Genomic DNA, 23,876 nt, shown 5'->3' with positions numbered 1-23,876 from the left:
CCCACACTGGGCTCCAGTACTTAAAAATAAACAGAAAGAATAGAATAGAATAGAATAGAATAGAATAGAATAGAATAGAATAGAATAGAATAGAATAGAACAGTGTGTATGTCCAGCTGCAGTATCACAGGCAAAGAGGATGACCACTATCTCTCACTGCCCTTTTCCCCAAATGAGCTAAGTGATTACAACTAGGGAGGCAGCTTGTGGCTATGAGCTATGCTCAGAGCAGATATACAAAAAAGTTCCCTAAGAAACAATATTTTGGTGGGAGGGCAAATGAGAAATGATGAAGCAATGATTTTAAGAGATTCTCTACTCTATGACATACATTCCCTAGATCAACCAAAAGAGTCCCTAGGCTCTTTCTATTCTATCTAGGACAGTTATCAATCAGACAAAGCAATTAATATTCCCAAGAGAATATTATTTCCAAGGAAGTATAACCTCATAAACAAATAATTAATATCCTAAGGGGTCCAAATGCTATAAAGAAAACAAACTGAAGAATCTCAGCTGGAGATAAAATTAGTGAACCAAACTCATCAAAAACTTACCATAATAAATATGCTCAAAAAGATCTGAGAGGATATTGTAAAAATGAAGTATGACCAAACATTCAAAGAGAAAACAGCTAGTAATACTGGGTATAAAAACATTATGATGAAACAAAGTATACAGCAGGTTTGAACAGCAAAACAAATAAAATACAATAATAAATTAGTGAGCAGGAAGAGTGATGAAGGAATTCATCAAGAAGGCATAACACAAAGAAAAGAAGGAAAACATGAGAGATAAAAGATAGAAGTGAAAGTGCCACATTCCCCAAACAGGAGACCCCCTAAAGAGGACATGATGTATTCTAAAAAGTAACAAAATAGTAAATCTTAAATGATTTTGAAAATTACACACAACAGATTCATTTCTGGAAAACTATAAAAGACTATAAACACTCCACCAACTTTCACCTGCAGGCATACATACACAAAACCATAGTCCTAACTGTATAAGGATTGGAAAGAAATAAACTATTATTTGCAGATGATACGAATCAGACAAAACATTAAAACTCATAAAGACAAAATAGGTAAGCATTCAACCAATACCTGTAAATGTCAAAATGAAAACAGAAACAAAACAAAAACAAAAACTCCTTGAAAAATATAGATCATAATGCCAGGTACAATTTTATAATAGTCAAATTTTATCTTGATCATCACTCCCTCACTGCCGAAGGCCCTATCAATTCTTCTTTCTACTCTGTCCCCACCCCCCCATCACCTTCTGGATCCCTCTTTTCATATCAGGTAGCTATAAATTATTCTTCCTTAAAGTGTTAATTGCTAAAGGCTTCAGGAATTTTCAAACTTTTGGGTCTCCAGATTCCTTCACTATCCCAGAAACTACTGAAGCCTCCAAAGAGCTGCTGTTTAATGTGGATTATACCTACTGATATTTGCCCTATTATAAATTAAAAATGAGAAACTATTTCAGCCACGTAATCGAAGTCAACATCAGAAATGACAAGTCAGGTTGACAGTATATACCCTTGGCAACGATGTGATAAAATGGCATTTTACCTTTGTGGTCTCTTCCCCAAAACCCGTAAGGACCAGTCTAATCAGAGAAAAACAGACAAATCTCAATTGAAGGACATTGTGCAAAATATCTAACCAGTACTCCTCAAAATTGTCAAGGTCATCAAAAACAAGGAAATCACAGTCAAGAGGACCCTAAGGAAATATGACTGCTAAATGTAATGTGCTATTCCAGATGAGATCCTGGGACAGAAAAGGACAACAGGCAAAAACTTAAGGAAATCTGAATCAAGTATGGACTTTAGTTAATAATGTATCAACCTTGATTCATTAATTATATCAAATGTACCATAAATGTGTTAATAATAGGGGAAATTGAGTACAAAGTATATAGGAATGCTATAATTAGCCAGGAGATTGATGACATCATCACCTCATGTAGTCTCTGGAATAGTGCACTGTACACTCAGAGAATGACAAATGGGGCAAATAACACCAAATACCATTAAATGGAGAAGCTCTCCAAGCATAATGGAAATACAAAAGATTTCTGGCTTAGGATTCTGCTGATGTACTGTATGGATCACTGGCTATTTTTCTTTTTCAAAGCTAACTCTTGGGCGCCTGGGTGGCTCAGTAGGTTAAGCATCTGCCTTTGGTTCAGGTCGTGAAATCAGGGTCCTAGGATTGAGTCCCGCACTGGGCTCCCTGCTGCTTTTCCCTCTCCCTCCACCCCTCCCCCAGCTTATGCTAATAAATAAATGAAATCTTAATTTAAAAAAAAGCTTTTTTCAATTCCCATTAGAGTTTATTAGAGTCCCATTATATATCTGCAAATTTTTTACATATTATTCAAGCTTCTAATAAGAACATTTAACAAGCCAAAAAAATGAAGTTATAGTAAGATAGAATCGAAGTATCCATATAATAAGAAATAACTGAGTATTATTTTCCCACTTGGGAAGTTCAAACATTACAAATATTTAGCTACTACTAACCTGTAATGTTCATAAGTTAAAGAAGATAATAAATCATAAAGTATTTTGTCAAACTGTTTTATCCTTTTAAAAAATGTCTCCCTTTAGGAGAAGGTTCAATAAAGTTGTAAAATGGCAAAAAGATTAATAGTCTAGAGGACAAAATATAGATGGGTTGGTTTGTGTGAAAGGTAGGGACTAGTCACAGTTATTCTCTCCAGCCCCCATTTTTGTAAGCCAGTTAGGATATTAATTTATACCCTTAGTGAACTAACATACCTACACAATGATCACCAATGGCTGCTATTATCACAAGAAGAGAGACAGACATTATATCCCTCCTGATGGTAATACACAACACCCTCAATAAAGTATACTTGTCAAAAAAGAGTTTGAGCAAGTCTAACTCTAATGACCAACTTGCAAGAAATATAAGTGACTGAAGAACACATTAAATAATCACCATGGGGGAAAATCCAGATTGCAGGAAATTCTACCAAACTACCTTATTTATTTCAATACACTGAAAAGGAAAAATTAAAAACAGATACAAGATAGACTTAAAAGATTAAAAAAGACCTCAATAACTTATCAACCAAGGCCAACATAAGGATTATAAAAAATAATATTTATGAGACAATCAGGGAAATTTAAGCATTGACTAGTTACTTGATTAAAGAATAAGTCATTTTTAGGATACTAATGGTATTTATGGTTAAAGAAAAATCTTTATATTTTAGAAATATTTACTGAAATATTTACAAACAAAATGATTTATCCAGAATTTGCTCCAAAAAAACATGGGATGGGAAGGTGGGACTACAGCTGATATAAAACTGACCTGAATTGGTAATTGCTGAAGACAAGTGACAGGTACATGATGATTCACTACATTAGTCCATCTTTTTAAAAATATATGAAATTTTCCATAATAAAAAGTTCAAGAAAGATAGCACCATTCTTAAATGTGATTAACATATAAATTCTTACAGTTAGCAAGCAACTATTAGAAAGAGAGAACTCTTAATATGAGAATGAGTATGTAGGTAACAAATTGGTGACTAAAATTTCTAGTTGTTTTATTATTTTACATAAGAAGATCTCTGCAACCTAAGAATTTATATAATTTAGGACCACTCAAAATAATACTTGATGTTACCAAACACTGGGGCGATTCCATTAACTGGCGTGGCCAAATATACAAGCTATATAATATTGCCAAATATTATATACAGTAGCCATACTTCTTAGAATATGATTTAAAGCTCTCAGTAAAGTCTAGTAACATACCAATTTTACTTTATGAACACCAAATCACAGTAATCATGAAAAACTCACCTAGGAAGTACGTAAAAATAAAAGTTTCAGGAAGTTGGATCCTCTGTAGGCCCATTACAAAGACACTCATTTACTACATTCTAAGAATTACTGAACTAAATAATCTTTGCATTTCCTTACATTTCAGACATCCTTTGATTCAAATTACCCAATTTACATTAGAATTTTAAGAAAGATTACTTCAGTTGAAAGCACCTTATAATACAAAAGATTCATATGTATTTTAAAAACTGTATTCTCTTCTGAAAGTCATTTATATAATCCATTTACAATACAACAAAAGATTTTTTACCTCTAACAGACCTTCTAAAGAAAGGTTTCTTCTGGCAACAGAAATAATATATAAAATATTCAAAAGATATAATGACTGTCCTTAAGGTGAAAAACATATTCAGTTTTTTTAATGAAAAAAAAATGTTTCACATAGTCTACCTCAACCTAGTAATAAAAATTTAACTCCTACACTTTAAGCATTTCTTAGTGGTTAATTGCTAAAGTGATCTAAGTTCTGGATTTTTACAAAATATCATAAGACATATATTAAATGTATACTTGTGTCCTGAAATATAGTAGTTCCATATACAGAGATTCAATCCATATTTTTCAATATTTACTACTTAAGACAACACTACCACAAAAACTGAACTATACACAAGTGGAATAATGAGTGGGCAAAATAATTTTTTTAAGAAAAAAGAAAGTAGGGTCACCTTGGTGGCTCAATCAGTTAAGTGTCAGACTTTTTTTTTTTTTTTTAAGATTTTATTTACTTACTTGAGAGAGAGAGAGTGACAGAGAGAGGGAGAGAATGAGACAGGGAGGGGTGAAAGGGAGAAGCAGACTCCCCAGTGAGTAGGGAGCTCAATGTGGGATTTGATCGCGGGACTCCAGGATCATGACCTGAGCCAAAGGCAGTCGCCCAACTGACTGAGCCACCCAGGCGCCCCAAGTGTCCGACTCTTGATTTCAGTTTAGGTCTTAACCTCAGGATTGTGAGTTGAAGCCCTACGTTGGGCTCCATGCTGGGTGTGGAGCCTACTTAAAAAAAAAAGAGAGAGAGAGAGAAAAAGTAATCTCCTATGGAAGAAGAATATTAAATTAATGGACACCAACAGTAATATTGAGTCCAAGCTTTTGCAACCTCACACCAAGACTACTATAATAGTCTCTTAATATCTTTTACTCTTCCTAATTGTTTTATATCCTGCTTCTACATTCATCTACCTACATAAAAACATACAATGACATACTATGGCTTTCAGATTCAAGTTCAAAATCCCAGGTCTGGCACTCAAAACCTTCTACAATTTTGGTCTCTATCTGCCTCATGTAAGTAACACTACCTTCCAATCTACCTTAATTTTTCTAATTCATTTCTCCCTAAAAAATAACCCAATAAGCAAATAATTTCCCCCATTTAGCTCTGCCTCTTGTTATCCTCCCTTCCTAGAATGTTCTCCTTGCTCATTTTCAATCCTACGTTCACTATTTACCTGTGCTAATTGGTGTATGTTCTCTTAAGAAAACTCTTCTAACTACCCCAGTGTATAACCACCACCCAATCCTCACAGCTTGTAAACTATGCCTTGTTTATGTCCATCATTTAATACTGAGTAAATCTGTTATTGCCTTATCTATCCATCTCTCTAGTCTTCCCAAAATAAAACTCAGATAAACTATAATGTATATCTCTTGGCATCCCCTTCACCAGGCATAGTACTTTGTACAAAGGCTGCAATTAAAAAAAGTTTACTAATATTTTAAAATCTAGTGCATGCAATCATTTTTTATTTATTTTTTATTTTTTTAAAGATTTTAATTATTTACTTGAGAGAGAGAGAATGAGAGATAGAGAGCATGAGAGGGAAGAGGTTCAGAGGGAGAAGCAGACTCCCTGCTCAGCAGGAAGCCCAACATGGGACTCGATCCCAGGACTCCAGGATCATGACCTGAGCCGAAGGCAGTCGCCCAACCAACTGAGCCACCCAGGCGCCCATGCAATCATTTTTTAAAACACTACCAACTCATACTGACACACTACTTCATATTTTCAAAGAACTTTCTGGTTTCTCTAGATCATACTGTCTCTATCAAGTACTCAGAATGAGCATTCTTGCCCACATTTTTTACTGAAGTAGAATATGTGCCTCAATATTTTAGGAAGAAAAACTGAGATTCTGAGAAAGTATAAAGCCAAAATTATTGAACAGCCTAGGGTTTTTTTCAATGTGTTTTACTGCCTCTCCTGCCTTCTAATTATTTATCTTTTTGGAGTGAAGGCTTGATACAGCTAATTATATCAACAATAATAGTAGTAGCTTTTATTTACTGGATGTTTAGAATGTCTCTGGCTTTGTAATAGGCACTTTACAGATATATTATCTAATCAAAACTCAAAACAGGGATGCCTGGGTGGCTCAGTGGTTAAGCATCTTCCTTCAGCTCAGGTCATGATCCCAGGGTCCTGGGATCGAGCCCCGCATCGGGCTCCCTGCTCAGTGGGGAGCCTGCTTCTCCCTCTCTCTGACAAATAAATAAATAAAGCCTTTAAAAACAAAACCCAAAACAATTCTGGAAGGTGGATGGATATTACTATTATCTTTATATAATAGATGAGAAAACTGAAAACTTAGAGAATTTAATTCATTATCCAGGTCATACAACTAAGCAACAAAGCTTAGATTTTAACATGTAGCTAAATGGCTACAAAGCCCACTTTCTTATCCACTTCTCCTAGATCTAAACAGTAACCAGCTTAGGCAGTGCAGTTCAAAGGTGATATTTTATAAATAGGTAACTCAAAAGTAGATCTCAAGATTAGTTTCAAATACAGAGTATCTCAGCAGTGCAACTGAAATTATTGGTATTATTCTAAAATAAGCTACAATATTTCACAAAAGAAACTTAATGAACAAGAAAAAGAAAATTGTTCTCATTGCTTTTTAAATATCTTGCATCAACAGGATTTAGAATAAAAAAATGAATAAAATTTTATTAATATAGCACAGGTATTCTGTTATAGAATTTAATACTATCTGTTTAGATATTAGTTTAGAAGGTAACAGTAAATTTTAAGCAATTCTATTCAGAAAGACAGGCACAGAGCCAACAAATTAGTGGCAAAGTACTGAAACACCCCTTAAGCTGTGAGCTCTTAGAGAAGATAATTAACCTCCGGCTCGGAGCCCTTTTCTCCATCTATAAAAGAATAAACAAATACCTACCTTTAAAATGCTGTTGTGAGGGCAGTCTGACAAAGTATACACTTAGAGAATAGCAATTGTTTTTATTACTGGCATTTTTATTATCAATAAGAGATTAAAAATATTTCAGCTAAAAGAGTTAAGAACGTCCATTAACTTTAAATAGGATCTTTATGGCAAAGTATACATGTTCTAAGACAAGGCTTTAATCTTAACTTTTTGCTGAAATCATAGTGAAAATAAAATAACCTACCATCAGTTTTCCTTTTATAATCGCTGTGACAATAAGCTTCGTAAACCAAATTACTTCCATGCCAATTTTATTTTCTATTAACAAGTTATTTTAAAGTTTAACTTTTTTTGACCTTTTAAGAAACTAAAACAAGTTTGAACCAGAAATTCAAAAAAAGCTGGGAACAAGTTAACCCAAGTAAACAAAACTGCATTTTGCTTTCAATCATTAGACTGTTCCTACATTTGAGTCTGAACAAAGGACTTTCACTACATTAAAATATACAAACATCTCAATATAATTCCATAGCAACATGAAACATAGAAAAGTTGGCCTCTGCATTATCCCAAAGAATTTACCATCCTAAGGGTTGGGACCAAGTTAATACAAGTAAGCAGAGGAGGAGATAGGACAGAAATATCAGAAAACTGACTGGGTTCTGCTTTAACAAGCTTTAAAATATCTGTCATCTTCATATCAGCAGGAGTTAAAGAATTATTTTAAAATTGTTTGTTTTAAATACATTTTTTAAAATAAAATGATGGCTTACATCAAACACTTCACAGCTATAGAGGACAGTACTTTATTACACTATATTTGAACTACTCACCAAAGTTTGATCAGGTTCTCCATCTGCTAAACCTGCATCCATAGTGAAAGAAGGTAAGTTTATGCTTCTCTTTCTGTTAATGTTTAGCCATCCTGTAAATCTGAAAATCCTAGAAGAAAAAAAAAAATCGTATGTATTAGGACTAGTATAAAACTGTGATAAATGGAAAATAAAGCAGAAAGTATATTAGGAGGGAGAAATCATTACAGGATGAGGTTATTGGGAAATCCAATCATGGAGAAAACAGATTTTGACATGGGCCTTAAAGAATGGTAAAGGTTTGGGGCACCTGGGTGGCTCAGATGGTTAAGCGTCTGCCTTTGGCTCAGGTTATGATCACAGGGTCCTGGGATCAAGCCCCACATCGGGCTCCCTGCTGAGCAGGGAGCCTTGCTTCTCCCTCTCCCTCCGCCTGCTGCTTCCCCTGCTTGTACACTCTCTGTCAAAAATAAATAAAATCTTAGAAAAAAAAAAAAGAATGGTAAAGGTTCAGAGAAATAAATGGAAAAAAAGAAAATATACCAAGTGAAGAATAGCAAGAGCAAGGTTACAGATAGGAGATTGTTCAGAGTTTAAAAAGATGTTTAAATCTACTTACAATTAAGGAAATAAATGTTTTTTTTTCATGATTACACTGGCAAAAACTAAAAAAGTGTGCTAATATTGCCAACACTGGCAAGAATGTAGGAAAAATGCAGGAAAAAGTATTCTCATATACTTTTGTGAGAAGAATTTTTGGAAGGGCAATTTAAAATATATTGACTTTAATCCAGTAATTTTGAGTCTAATAATTATGCCACACTTACTTGTTTATACAAATGCACAAAGATATATAAACACATCCAAGAGTAAGAATATGATGAGAAAACTGGAAAACCTTAATGTCAATCATTAGGAGTTTGCTTAAATTATACTACAGATATACAATGGAATATCATGCAGCAACTTCTAAAAATTAGGTAGGTCTTTACATACTCTTTATATATTTACTATATAAACTAGAAAGAAGGCCACATTAGGTGGAAAAGGCGAATTATAGAACATTATATATAAAATACTCTGTGTTTCTGTGTTTTCCCATTTTTACAATCAATATCTACCACTTTTATAGTTATTTTTAAAGTCTTAGATGCACACTAAAATTCATATTTGAATATTGATAGGCATTATTCTAGAAATTGGCAATACTAAAAACAAAATAATAAAACACCCATGGGAAGCTTCAACTTCAAAAGTATTTTACCAATTTTTTTCCTCCTATCCATTCCATTTCAAGGGTTTATTTATTCCTCAACATTAGGCACTAAATACATCAGTGAAGGAGTTCCCCTCTACTTGCTAGATGGGATGCTGCCTGATTCATGAATCATTTAATAAAACCAACTGGATCTTTAAAATAATAAAATACATCAATAAACAAAAAGCCCTAATTTCATGGAGCTTGTATTCTAGAAAGAGAAAAACAATAAATACAATAAATTAAAAGTCATATGTTAGAAACCAATATTGCATTATATTTTAACTAAGTAAAAATTTTTTTTAAAGGTTATATGTTAGAAGGTGATGCTGTGAGAAAAAAATAAGGCAGGCTAAGAAAAACCAGGGAGGAAAGGATTACAATTTTATATAGGATGTTCATGATAGGTCTCACTGAAAAGATGACATCTAATCAAACATTTGAAGTAGGGAGGAAATTAGCCATGTAGATATCTGAAAAAGCGTTTTCAGGTCAGAGGGAATAGCCAGTGCAAAAGTCATAAGTGCCTAACTTGTAAGCTTGAGGAATAGCAAAAAAGCAAAGTGGCAAGAACAACGTGAGCAAAGGGATGAAAGAGTAGTAGGAGATATATGATCACAGAAGTAAGGGAACAAAAGTAGAAGGAGATCCAGTAGATCCAGTAGGTCCAGTGGGCCACTGTAGATCTTGGCCTTTAATTCTAAGTAATATGAGAAATCACTGGAGGGTTCAGAGTAAAGAACAACATGATTGGACTTACATTTTTAAAGTTTCTGTGTTGACAATAACTGTAGTGGGGGGGAAGGGTAGAAATTAGGAATTCAGTTAAGAGGCTATTGCAGTAATCCAGGAGAGAAACAATGATGCTAGGATTAATGACAGCCATAAAGATACTCAGAAGTAGTAGAATTCTATATATATTTACAAAGTAGAAGCAACAGGATTTCCTGAAGGATTGACTATGAAGTGGGAAAGAGAAAGGAATTCACAAAGATTTTTGGCCTGAATGACTGAAAAGATGGCCATCAGATGAGACGGGGAAGACTGATGGGGCAGGTAAGGTTTTTTTTTCTTTGGGGGTGGTAAACACATTTAGTTTGGGGTATGTTAAGTTTGAGATGTCTATTTGATATTCAAGTGGGCATGCTGAGCAAGCAGTTGGGTATAATATACCACAGTGAAGTCTAAGACAGCAAAATGAGAAGGAAAATGTTTGAACACATTTAATTTTTAAAGACATGAATGTATTCTTAGCAGGCATGTGATAAATATTTGTTAGCCAACCAGTATTTGGTTTTGCAGTAATTTTATAAGAGGAGATTTGGTTCCATTATGCTTATATTTATACTTTAGCAATAAGCAGCTCTTGAAAGCTTTATGTAAACAAAATAGTAATGAAACCATACATGACAAGGAATTCACTATGTAAAAAAGGTCACAAAGTGTAAGGCAACTGGTTGTGATTTTGGTTCTTCTTTTCAACCAGTATTTTAAGAGTGGAAACTTATACATATAACAATGTAGATTTAAGACTCGTCCTAGAACTCTGAGCAGCAGCCATCGTCTTTACAAGGGGAACCATTCTCACTGCACCCACCTCTCACACCATATCTTTATCTGTACTTTCACTGCTTTGCTCGTTTTTGCCAACTGCCTAGGTTCTGTAAATCCTTACATTCTGTCTGATTTAAAGTTACCTGTACAGAATCTTTTCTAAAACAAAGAAATTCAGTAACATAAACAACTTCTTTTGAAGAAGAGCAATTTTAAAAGCTCCCACTTTGGATTTCTTCTCTATCAGCCACAATTTTTCTGTGATTAAGCTTTCTACCCATGTTTTTGACCTACTCTCTTCTAGCACCTAATGATAGCATAGGGTTCTACTATAAGAATTTGTCCTGTCAGTCCTTCCATTTGTCTATAATGCTCAAACCTCCCCAATTGTTAAAAAGTCCTTTCTCAGTTCTACTTTCCTGAAAGCTACCCTATGTCTCTTTTACCTCCACTGGAAAATTTCATAAATGTTCACACATTCATTTCTCCTATTTCTTCCCCCTGCTTTCATGCCTACATAGATCATGTTGGTTCTATACCTGGGTTAATATGAAGCACAGATGTGTATGTATGTGTATGTCTGTTGTATGTGTAGCTTTTGGTGACTTATTAATATTTTCCTGACTTTATCCCAATTTATGATTAAATTAAATGCTATGCCTTCCTTAACCATCATTGTCTGGAAATGTAGATTTCCTCCCAATATAATTTTCACTTAACTGAACATTCCCATGCTATATGGAATAAAAGGGCAAGAGTGGGAATCCTTGTCTTGTTCCTGATCTCAGGGGTAAAGTTTTCAGCTTTTCACCACTGAATATGATGTTACCTGTGGGCTTGTCATATATGGCTTTTATTATACTGAGATATATTCTGCATTGGTGAGATGAAATGGATGTTGAACTTTGTCAAATGCTTTTTCTGCATCTATGGAAATGATCAGATGATTTTTATACTGTACTTTATTAATATGGTATACCACATTGACTAATTTGTGGATGTTGAACCATCCTTGCAGCCCTGGAATAAACTCACTTGATCATGGCGTATGATCCTTTTGATGTATTGTTTAATTCAGTTTGCTAATATTTTTTTCTGGATTTTTGCATCTATGTTCCTCAGGGATATTGACCTATAATTTTCTTTTTTTGTGGCATCCTTGTCTGATTTGGTATCAGGGAAATGCTGGCCTTGTAAAATGAATTAGGAAGAGTTTTCTCCTCTTTTATACCTAGGAAGAGTTTGAGAAGGATTGATATTAATTCTTCTTTGAATGTTTGGTAGAATATACAAGTGAAGCCACATGACCTTGGACTCTCCCTTGTAGGAAGTTTTTATATTGCTGATTCAATCTCCTTACTAGTAACTGATCTGTTCAGTTTCTATTGCATCATAATTTAGTCTGGATAGCTTGTATATTTCTAGGAATTTGTCCATTTCTTCTAGATTGTCCAATTTGTTGGCATATAATTGTTCATACTAGTTCTTGTGATCCTTTGTATTTCTGTGGTATCAGTTGTAGTATCTCCTCTTTCATTTCTGATTTTATTTATTTGAGTCCTCTTTTTCCCTTAGTGAGTTTTAGCTAAAGGCTTGCCAATTTTGTTTATCTTTTCAAAGAATCAGCTCTTGGTTTCATTGATCTTTTCTACTGTCTTTTTAGTCTCCATTTCATTATTTCTGCTCTTTGTTATTTCCTTCCTAGTTTGTTCTTTTTGTATCTCCTCAAGATGTAAAGTTAGGTTGTTTATAAGACTTTTCTTGTTTCTTGAGCTACAGCATTTATCACTGTGAACTTCTCTCTTAGGATGGCTTCTGATGTATCCCACAAATTTTGGTATATCTCTATTTTTGTTTGTCTTGAGGTATTTTTTTCTTTTGATTTCTTCTTGACTGATATGGTTGTTCAGTAGCATGTTGATTAATCTCCACATTATTTGTAAATTTTCCAGTTTTCTTCATGTAATTAATTTCTAGTTTTTAACCACTGTGGTAAAAATGATGCTTGATATGATTTCAATACTCTTTAATAGATTAAGACTTGTTTTGCTAATGATGTACTATATGCTGGCTAACTGAAAATAAAAAAATTTTTTAATTAAATTTAATTAAAAAAAAGACTTGTAGCTTAACATATGATCTACTCTGGAGAATGTTCGATGTATACTTGAGAAGAATGCATTCTGTTGCTTTTGGACAGAATGTTCTAATGTTTATTAATTCCATCTGGTCTAACATGTTATTTAAGGGCAGTGTTTTCCTATCGCTTTTCTATCTGGATCATCTATCCACTGATATTGGGGTATTAACGTCTCTTATTATTGTGTTGCTGTCTACTTCTCTTTAGGTCTTGTTAGTACTTGCTTTATATATGTAAATGCTCTGATGTTGGTGTATAAATATTTACAAATGTTACATCAGCCTGTTGGATTGATCCCTTTATCATTATATGATGCCCATCTTTGTCTTATTACAGTTTTTGTTTTAAAGTGTATTTTGTTTGATATAAGCACAGCTACTCCAGCTTCCTGTTTCCATTTCCATGGAGTATCTTTTTTCCATCCCTCCCCTTTCAGACTTTTGTGTGTCCTAACATCTAAGTGAGGCTCTTCTGGCAGCATACAAATGGGTCTTGTTTTTTTTTTGTTGTTGTTGTTATTGTTGTTTTATCTATTCAGTCACTGTCCAATCCTTGATTGGAGAATTTAGTCCAATCAGATATAAAATAATTTGTTTTTTAAAAATAATTATTGATAAGTATGTGCTTATTGCCATTTTGTTAACTGCTTTCTGGCTATTTTCATAATTCCTCTCTGTTCCTCTCTTCTTCTCTGACTCTCTTCCTTTGTGGTTTGGTGACTTTCTTTAATGGTATGCTTACATTCCCTTCTCTTCATCTTTTGTGTATTCACTATAGGTTTTTATTTTGTGGTTGTCATGAGGCTTACATATAACAACTTCTAACTATAGCAGTGTATTTTAAGTTGATAACAACTTAAGTTTGATCCCATGGTAAAGCTTATCATTTTTACCCCCGCCCTACCCTCCCACATTTAAAAAATGTAAAACCATGAGACTGGATGAGAGCTCCTGGGTTACCTGTGCAGCCAGAAAAAAGGACCAAGTTCAGATCCCTAGGGTACTTCGATATTAGTGGACCAATATTTATAGAATGAATTTTATATAGAACCAATTTTTTGCTTTTCAATTTGCAAAATTACTCCATGTAGACAGCCCATAGACATTTCCAGGCAGAGTGACCTTTCTCAAGCAGCTTAGCTGCCTCAAAGTTAACACTTTGCCCGAGGCAAAAGGCAACCTTAGCTAGACATTAGTCAAACCTCCAGGATTCTGTAAAAAAAAAAAGCCCTTTGGAAACTTCCTTTATCTCTACCCAACCCCCCCTCCCAAATATATGTTAGCAATCATCCCCCAAACATATGGCCCACCGATATACATCTGAAGGGATCTCATGACGAAGGTTTTACTAGTCAGTAGTTTGGCTAAGATCAAGTGTAGTATCTGTTCTTATCAGTTTAAATGACGTTTTCCTAACAAACAGCTAGCCCCTCAAGGTCCTGGAAACCTTGCTTCCAAATTTCTTAGAGACTTACACTATCCCTAAGCCCCTCCCAACTTGAAAGTATAGAATCAGCCACTCCTCACAACCCCAGTGCTGCTCTTTCTGCCCTCAGGTCCTATCCCCGGGCTTTAATAAAATCACCCTTTTTTGCACCCAAGACATCTGAAGAATTCTTTTTTGACCCTTCGCTCTCAAACCCCATGTCACATCAATTACATTATGTAAAGACTGAATTAACTAATACAAAAGGCAAAGAAGATACACACACAAAAGTCCAATCATAACATGACTGATTTAGAAGAAGCAGTAAGCAGAAAAGAAATAAAATTAAGGATAAGTGCCCTAAATTCCTTACCTTTCATAATAGGAAGTTGAGATAAGAGACACTGTTAATATGTCAAGAAACAAGTTTTTAGTATTTTCTTTGAAGCCAAAGACTGCAACACATAAAACAAAAAATCCTAGAGAGAGAAGGTGATTGATTAGAGGCTTAAAGTATAAGCACAATTTCCCCATCTTTCAGAGGTTAAAGACAAAAGATGTTTAAACTGATGTAGTTCTGGAATGTCAGTAAGGTTCAGAGAAGATGGCCAGGAATTCTTCGGAAGTCTTTGGTGCAAAAGGTGATTTTATTAAAGCTTGCAGATAGGACCCGTGGGCACAAAGAGCTGCGGCGGCACTAGGGTTGTGAGGAATGGATGATTATATACTTGCGAGTTGGGGGAGGTAAGGAAAAAAGGGAAGTGTCCAAGAGGACTCTGGTATGCTTAAAAAGACTCAGGATACTGGAGGCCTGGCTATTGTCAAACTAAGGTTGTTTTTCCCTCTAACAAAGCATTATCATTAAGATAGCTGGGAAGTTTCCTGGAAGAATGTCACACATATCCCACCCAGGAAGCCGGGGGTGGGGGGGTTGGGGGGGATGTCAGCTTGTGCTTTGTCCTCAGCTTGCCTTTTGCTCCCTCATCAAAATGATAATCTAAGAATTAAAAAGTTTATTTCTTAAAGTCAAAATGGTAATTAAACACAATCTTAATGGCAGTAGGCACTAGGGAGTAGACTTGAGAAGAAAAGCAATCTTTCCTGCCATTTAAAAAAATTTTTAGGGCGCCTGGGTGGCTCAGTTGGTTAAGCGACTGCCTTCGGCTCAGGTCATGATCCTGGAGTCCCGGGATCGAGTCCCACATCGGGCTCCCTGCTGAGCAGGGAGTCTGCTTCTCCCTCTGACCCTTCCCCCTCTCATGTGCTCTCTCTCTCTCTCTCTCTATCATTCTCTCTCTCTCGAATAAATAAATAAATAAAATCTTTAAAAAATAAAAAATAAAAAAAATAAAAAAATTTTTAAACAGTGTATGTTACATATACAATCAAAAAGAAAGTGTAATAAAATTTTTGTAAACGAGTACAATGTGTCATAATCCTAAAGACTCCTTTCTCCAAATTGCAGAGCTAAAGCTAGGCCTGCATCCAAATTTAAACATAATTACTAGTCAAATGCAAAGTTTAAAGAAGACTTTGTTCCCTCTTTTGTTCCTTTTGTTATTAGTACTCTAGCCATTGTTCAGGGAATTGGTGCCTCACTGTCTACACTTAAACTTAAAAAGTTCCTAGAAAAAGTAATTTTTATAATAATTCTTCTTTATTGTGGGCTTAAATTGCTATTTCAGTCACAGAGAAAAGGAAGAGCAACTACTAAGCAAGGCTAACATCTTTAACACGTCATTTAATCTTTTTTTTTTAATTATTTATTTGAGATGGACAGAGAGAGCACAAGCAGGGGGAGGGGCAGAGGGAGAAGGACAAGCAGACTCCCCGCTGAGGAGGGAGCCCTGCCTCAAGGAGCTCCATCCCAGGACCCTGGGATCATGACCTTAGACAAAGGCAGACACTTAACCAGCTGAGCCACCCAAGTGCCCCTCTTTAATCTCAACAACTTTATGATGCTATAATGAATGATGGCTGCCTCTGAAGGCATCAACAAGTTGTATATGATTAGTATTTCCTCCTCTCTCACAGGATGCCCCAGAAGTTTTTGTTCTGTTTTGTTAAATGAATATGTAACAAAAACAAAAATTCTCAAAAGCAAGAATGCTTATCAGTGAACATATCATACTTCTAAAGAATAACATATTGGAAAGGAGTACTAGATTCAATAATCTTAATCTCACTCACTGCCAATCTGAACCCCCCAAAAAATAAATTGCAAATAAAAACAATTTCTTTTAGCTAGTCTGACCTAATCTACAGTATTTACACTAAATCAAATCTTAAGGAAATGAAAGCCTAGTATGAGAAATCCATCACATGAAATATAACAGTTCCCAAAAAGCAAGCCAGCACCAACAGCCTATTCATAAGCACTTTGACAAAAAAAAAAAAAAAATATATATATATATATGTAAATGGATTGCTGGATTAAAACAGTCATCTATCCAAATGGCTTTCATCTCAATTATTGCAAAATAGTGCAGTACATATGTTCCTTAGAGTATAATATTTTGGCACCTATGAATTATGTTAAAATTCCTTCCATTCTAAAAATAACAACAACAACGATGATGATAAAATACACAATATGTAGAGTTCAGCCCAAACAATATCATTAGCAATTTGTCCAGAGGAAAACCAATAGTGTTAGACTGAGTTCAAGGAAAACAGAAAATCACTACTAAATTTCTGGTAAGGTATAAAACAAATTCCATTTCCCACATTCTTTAGACCAACCATTAATATACATAATTCACAACTTTTAAGGCTTAAAATAAGCCTTTATACCTATGTTGCTTCACCATCAATTATATATCCTTTGTATGGGCTCAAAACACATTCATCAAATATTTATTTGCTTCTTGTCATGTAGGAGACACTGTTGTAGATTCTGGACACATATGGAACAATAAACATCATTCCTTGTCCTAGCCAAAAGAAGGCAAAATAAACTGACTAGTATACTACAATGTAATGAGCCTTATGACAAAGCTACATGCATGATATTACCTCCAGTAACACATAAGGATACTAAACTCAGCCTTCTGGAGGTAGTAGAGTAAGAACACAAAAAACAAAACTTTGCAAAGCCTTTTTATATTAAATAAAACAAATTAACTACCAGAAGCAGAATAAATAAATAAATCTAAATAGGATTAATTAATGCAGAATCTTTTATAAATCTTTATAATCTAGGGGCGCCTGGGTGGCTCAGTCGGTTAAGCATCTGCCTTCGGCTCAGGTCATGATCCCAGGGTCCTGGAATCGAGCCCCACATCGGGCTCCCTGCTCAGTGGGGAGCCTGCTTCTCCCTCTCCCTCTGCCTGCCGCTCCCCCTGCTTGTGCTCTCTCTCTCTCTGTCAAATAAATAAAATCTTTAAAAAAAATCTTTATAATCTAATGGCTTAATTTATGCAGTCTATTTTGAACTTTGCTTTACATTTTTTTGAGATTCATCTATTTGGTTTTAGACTTAGTAACAAAACCAGTTTACCTTATCTCCCAAAAAATACCTAATTCCACAAAAAATAAAATAAGGAACTGAAGTAATCTCAAATGAATTACTATATAGTTTATAATTTTTCTAAAAACATGTGGAAAAGGAATAGATTAGAAAGGTAACTTCCTAGTTTAAAAATAAACAAATTTTACTCACAGCAAGATTCTATTTTATACACACACACACAAACACACATATATGTATCTATCTCACTGGACATTTTGCAGAGTTGGAAACAGAGAAGAAAGTATGAATGATAGAATATAACTCAAGGTAATACATTTCCTTAAAAGTATCAAGCCAATCTGCAGAGAACTGTGTAAGATCCCTCTTACTATACTTTCATACTTCCCTTTTAAAACTTCAAAACAAAAATCATTCCAAAGTGAAATATATAGTTCTATGGGTTTAAAGGGAAATAGAAAAACAGGATATAGAGACAATAACCAACCCAGTAGCAACCAGACCCAGCACCCAATCTGTGATCTCTATCATTTCTCACTGAAAGACACCAGGGCTTCTTGGAGAAATGGCACATTCTAGGTCTAAGACAACAAATGTACAAGGTATACCTAGAGTATCTTACATTCCAGTATCTTGCATATCCAAACAAAAATGCTATAAAAGACTTCTGGAGTTATATAATGAAGACTCAAGAGCCAACTCAAAAGGGCTCCCAACAGCCAAAGATGGGACCACTTTATAGAGAAAATTATATCTATAAAATGCAGTTTGAAAATCAAAGAGCTAATCATTTCAAAAAATTTGAAATAGGAGCAAATTAAACCTAAAAACGTTAAAGGAAGGAAATAACAAAGAGCAAAAATATGACACAGAAAACTAAAATACAAAGAGATAATCTACAAAGTCAAAGTTAGTTCTTTAAAAAGATTCAAATTGATGAAGGCTAAGTAAAACAAGGGAAAAAAAAAAGAGACCACAAAAATAACCAATATTATGATTGATAAAGGAGACATCATAACAAATCCTCCAAATATTAAAGATATCCTGAAAGAAAATTATAAATAACTCTATACCAATAAATTTGAAAATTTGTAAGAAAAAGAAATTCCTAGAAAAATCCAACTTACTGAAACTTCCACAAAAAGAAACAAAATCAGAATAGTCCTACGGAATCCATAATAAATAACTTTCCAACAAAGAAAATTCTCATTATTAGTTACCTCACTTGTGAATTTTACCCAACAATGGGGAGTCAGGATGATGGAAGGAGACGGTAATCTTACACAAATTTTTCCAGAAACACAAAAACGAAAGAACATTACCCAAGTAGTTTTATAAAGCATATAAAACTTGACAAGTACATTTAAAGGTAGGAAAATTATGACTCAAAATATGGATGTCAAAATCCTATAAAAAAGTAACTGAAAGCCAAATCTAGTAATATATAAAAAGGACCACCACTATAATCAAGTTAGGTTTATCTGTTAAAAAACAAAAACAAAAAAAACCATCAGGGAGCCTGGGTCAGTTAAAAATCTGCCTTCAGCTTGGGTTATGACCCCAGGGTCCTGAGATCAAGTCGCGAATCGGGCTCCCTACTCAATGGGGAGTCTGCTTCTCCCTCTGCCCTTCCCCCGGACTTGTGCATGAGAATACACGTGTGCACTCACATACTCTCTCTCTCTCGCAAAAATAAAATCTTTAAAAAAAAAAAATCAATCTATACGACACACTACATTATAATAAAATGAGAAAAATCACATGTTCGTTGTAATGCTGAAAAAGAATTGGGACAATTTATACCTATTCGTGACAAAAAAAACTCTTACCTAACTATGAATAGAAGGAAACCTACCCAAATAAAACCAACAGAAAACCATTTAGAAGCTGTTCAGAAATACCATAATTAGAGATCAGATTCAAGACATACCAACTTTCCTCAAAGATGACAGATTTGTCTGGTTCTGTTTAGAAATAAATCAATTGTGGTGGCACTGTGATCCCTTTCCATGATAAACCAGTTATTCACACTGAATCATTTAAACTTAATGATCTCTTGTCTCATTTGTGAGCAAATGACCTTGCCCTTCTTATTAATAGGTTAAAGTTTAAATCTTTCAAGTCAACTGAACTGTAACTTTGCCACTTTTTAGGACTGCCTATAAATTAAGTAGTCCTAAAACTCCAGGGTTTTAAAAGAGAAAAAAATTGCCTAAATAAAATACAACTATAACACCTGAAAAGAAACATGATATGGTTAAGGTACATGGACAAGGTCCTAAGGTGACATTTGATTTAACTTTAAAATGTCTACTTTTAAATAACAAAATTAATTGCAGATCAAGTAAGACGAATATTTTAGATCAAATTATGAGAAGGGGATTGAAAATGGAATAATAGGGCACCTGGGTGGCTCAGTCGTTAAGCATCTGCCTTCGGCTCAGGTCATGATCCCAGGGTGCTGGGATCGAGCCCCGCATCGGGCTCCCTGCTCTGTGGGAAGCCTGCTTCTCCCTCTCCCACTCCCCCTGCTTGTGTTCCCTCTCAGTGTCTCTCTCTGTCAAATAAATAAATAAAATCTTAAAAAAAAAAAAAAGAAAGAAAGAAAATGGAATGAATATTTCCCTAATGCATGAAGAATGAAGAAATAGGTTATCTTTAAGGGGTAGGTAAAAAGCACAGGGGAAAAAAAAAAGGCACAGGAAAATGGCCAGATATAGTAACACCCTAAACATTAAAACAAAATTATAGAAATTATAAAGGAAAAAAAGAAAAATTATAAGTTCAAAAATCATAATGTACAAAAAAAAATCCCTTCAAGCATATAAAATCTTAAGACCTCATTCATTTATTTAATATTTTTGAGCAATTACTATGTACCACTGTTCTGGAAACTTAAGAATTAGAGTAAGTTTATTCTTGGAGGGGGAGTTACTGATCATAGGGGGCATAAGAAAACCTACTGGGGGGCTGGAAATGTTCTATACTTCAACCTGTGTAGTGGTGACCTGGGTTTACACATATATAAACGTTCACTGAGCTGTACACATACAATTTGTGCACTTTAGTGTAAGCTGTATATCAATTTTTTTGTGAAAGTTCATTCGTGTTGCCCTCTATTATTGCTAGCTGTTCTTATACATACTACTTCAATTTTAATTCAAAGAACCTTGCAACAAATTTCTGGCATAGCCAAAGGGTACTATATGTCTCACTGTGATGACAGAAGTTTTAAATAACCCAGGAGAAAACAGATATCTATATTAAAAAGAAAATTACCATTAATAGGCAAATAACTAAATCATTGGATTCCCTAATATATAACACAAAAGTATTAACTGAGTTTTTTTTACGTTTATTTCTCCATCAGTCACATAATTATGCTGCCAGATATGAACTTATCTTTCTATCAGTGTTTCTCAATAGTCATTGGTGCAGCAAGTTCATAATTTTTGTCAGTACTATCAACATACAGTTACCTGTTTTTTACTCATCTTTAATTTTAAATTTAATTAGCCTTATCTAATAAAATCCATAAATTTACTGATTTGAGTCACAAGTTCCATTTTTTCTAATACACATAATATATAACTCTAAAAGTTTAAAAGCTCATCAATGTACTAAAGTCCTCTCACATCATCATACCAAAAATCATAAGACCTTACCACAGAATGTTTTATCTATTTGTCCATTCTCAGGGCATTCACTTTCCCTATCCTGATGTAGCATGATGAGACAGAAAGAATATTAGTAAAGTCCACATTTCTTTGAGAACTAGCTATGGATCTTTGGACAAACTATTTTACATCTATCTCTGGACCTCCATTCCCTTGTAAGATTGTGAAGCTAAAATGGCCATTACTGAGATTCCTTACAACTCTAATATTATATAACATGACAGCCAGTGGTTTTACCCTTGTCTAAACATTGCTGACATAATCACTGCAATGCAGTGTAAAGAATATCAGTTCTAAGGTACCATCTCAACTTTAAGGTCCATACTAGGAGTGTCTTCAGAGTAATATATATGAATATATAAATAAATAAGTGTGTGTGTGTGTGTGTGTGTGTGAACACATATATATGAAAAAAGAATGCAAGGCAACTTACCATAACCACAACAAATCAATGAAACATACTACAGTTTTCTAAGTTTGTTTTCAAATTCAGTGAAAACCTTTTTACCCTACATTAAAATAAAAATCAGTTCAAGTAGGTAATCAAAGCAATATTTATACATCTTAAATATCTTATTACAACTGAAATACACACACACCCCTCTAGTCTTTATATTCATTTTCATTGAGTATAGATCTGCATATTAGAATTGAGCATCATTCTTGCTTAAACCACAGCTATGGTACATCAGCTGAGATCTCTACTGTTCTATAAGTGAAGGAAAACTTAAAAGTACTTGTATAGCCATCAATTTAGAGAATCCTCCTAAATGTTTGCGATTACCTTTCTCATCTTTTCTAGTTATCTAGTTACCTTAGCCATACCAAGTACCAAGGAAGCCATATGCATAGGTCCAATAGGTGCCTATAGAAACAGTCAGTTACAATGCACAACTCTGAGCTTAGGAAATCCGTATTTTTTATAATGGGAGTAAGTATGCCTGCCCTTTCCTTGGAAGGAAGACACTATCTCTGTCTTCCAAGACTATTCACTACAAAAACATCCTTGAAAAGATAGTCCAGAACACAGTGCAGTTAGTGCTTTACTTGCAAGATATGCAGAAATACAAGACATCAATAGAGAATTGTCTTCTAAAACTTGTTCATCCCTGTCTACTTCACTACTATCCAATACAATACCCTGTTAACATTTCACCTTGTACTATCTAGCTATCCATGAACAAAAAACAGCTTTAGGAAAGATTCATTTTAAAAATTTCAGCAGCACAACTGAAAAATGGAGAATAACTGCACAAAAAGGGATGGAAAAGAGTTTCATTTTGCCTGCATCATCCATTCCACTAGCTCAGCATTGCCCAGTACCAAGAGGGAACTCCCTAGTTAGAAACAGTTCCTCTTGCCAGGAAAGGGAGAGCAAAATGAACTATCAGCTTCCCCAGTCCTTCTGGGCACTGCACAAAGGACCTGCTTCCATTTTACCCCAAGTAGGGACTGGCAAAGCTGAAACATACAGGCATGGCTAGGAACAAGGAAGAAAAACAGGGGCTACCAATAGCAGCCATACGGTGTGATCAACCACAGTTGGCGGTGACCTGCTCTGCAGAGGACCCCAGAAACTTTCTCCACTGAAGAAACCAACAGCCAGGGCACCTGGGTGGCTCAGTCAGTTAAGTGTCTGAAATCTTGATCCCAGCTCAGGTCTTTATCTCAGGGTCATGAGTTCAAGCCTCTCGTTGGGCTCCACACTAGGTATGAGGCCTACTTAAAAAAACAAAAGAAAAAAGACCAAACCAGACAAGACCAGACCAATAGCCAGCACAGACATAGATTTCACTAGCTTTTGCCCCACAGGTATTTGAGTTCACAGACACTAGCTGCCTGAGTCCCCCACATACACACACACTCCTTCCTCTCACCTGCCCCCTCTAGAGCCTGGGAATTATACCAGCAGCCAGCCCAGGCATCTGTGGCTGCTAAGTTCAAGACACCAGCCTAGATTTCCACAGCTGACCTCTACTGATATGCATGTGCTGAGATTAGCCCCTCCAGTTGTGTACTTGCACACCACTGGCCTGACATCTGGTACCAGCTTCCACTATCACATGCATATACATGCACATTTTGGAGATTGTAACCAAAAAAAGTACACCAACAGCCAGGGCCATCATAGCTTCTTGTGGGTCCAGATCAGGCCCTATCTTCTGTCACTGGCCAGTACCACTGAATCACTTACAGTCAGCCCCTTGAGCTGTGCACCTGCACACCCTGGCCCAAACCCATCACTGTCCTCCACTGCCATGCACCTATAGCAAGACACAGAAAGCATGATGGTGCACACCTACAGCCAAGGCCCCTGCAGCTATCTACCTGCCCTGAGCCCTATCATTACATGTGTGTTTGCAACCATACCTGCCACTAGCTGCACCCCTCTCTAGTCCTTGCAGCTGAGTGTGTGAATACCACAAGTTCCAGCCACTACCACTGCTTGCCCTGGACCCTAGCTGCTGAACCTGGA

The 23,876-nt window shown here is 35.2% G+C and overlaps 1 protein-coding gene across 6 annotated transcripts in view; it reads right to left on the bottom strand.

Annotated features, from left to right (window-relative positions):
• The window catches only part of OSBPL8 (oxysterol binding protein like 8), a 161,955-nt gene that overhangs the window by 103,025 nt on the left and 35,054 nt on the right, over positions 1-23,876 (bottom strand). For 5 of the 6 annotated variants that reach the window (XM_027591882.2, XM_027591883.2, XM_027591884.2 and 2 more), the window contains one exon: positions 7,899-8,007. In XM_027591882.2, the coding sequence (XP_027447683.1) occupies positions 7,899-7,940 (42 nt within the window). In that variant the 5' untranslated portion in view covers positions 7,941-8,007. Of the gene's footprint in view, positions 1-7,898; positions 8,008-23,876 lie in introns of those variants that run through there. The other variant, XM_027591887.2, reaches the window with a different exon arrangement.

This window comes from Zalophus californianus, chromosome 9 (assembly GCF_009762305.2).
Source record: "Zalophus californianus isolate mZalCal1 chromosome 9, mZalCal1.pri.v2, whole genome shotgun sequence".
Taxonomy (NCBI): Eukaryota; Metazoa; Chordata; class Mammalia; order Carnivora; family Otariidae; genus Zalophus; species Zalophus californianus.
The sequence above is the reverse complement of the archived record's forward strand: the minus strand, read 5'-3'. Positions and strand labels throughout refer to the sequence as shown.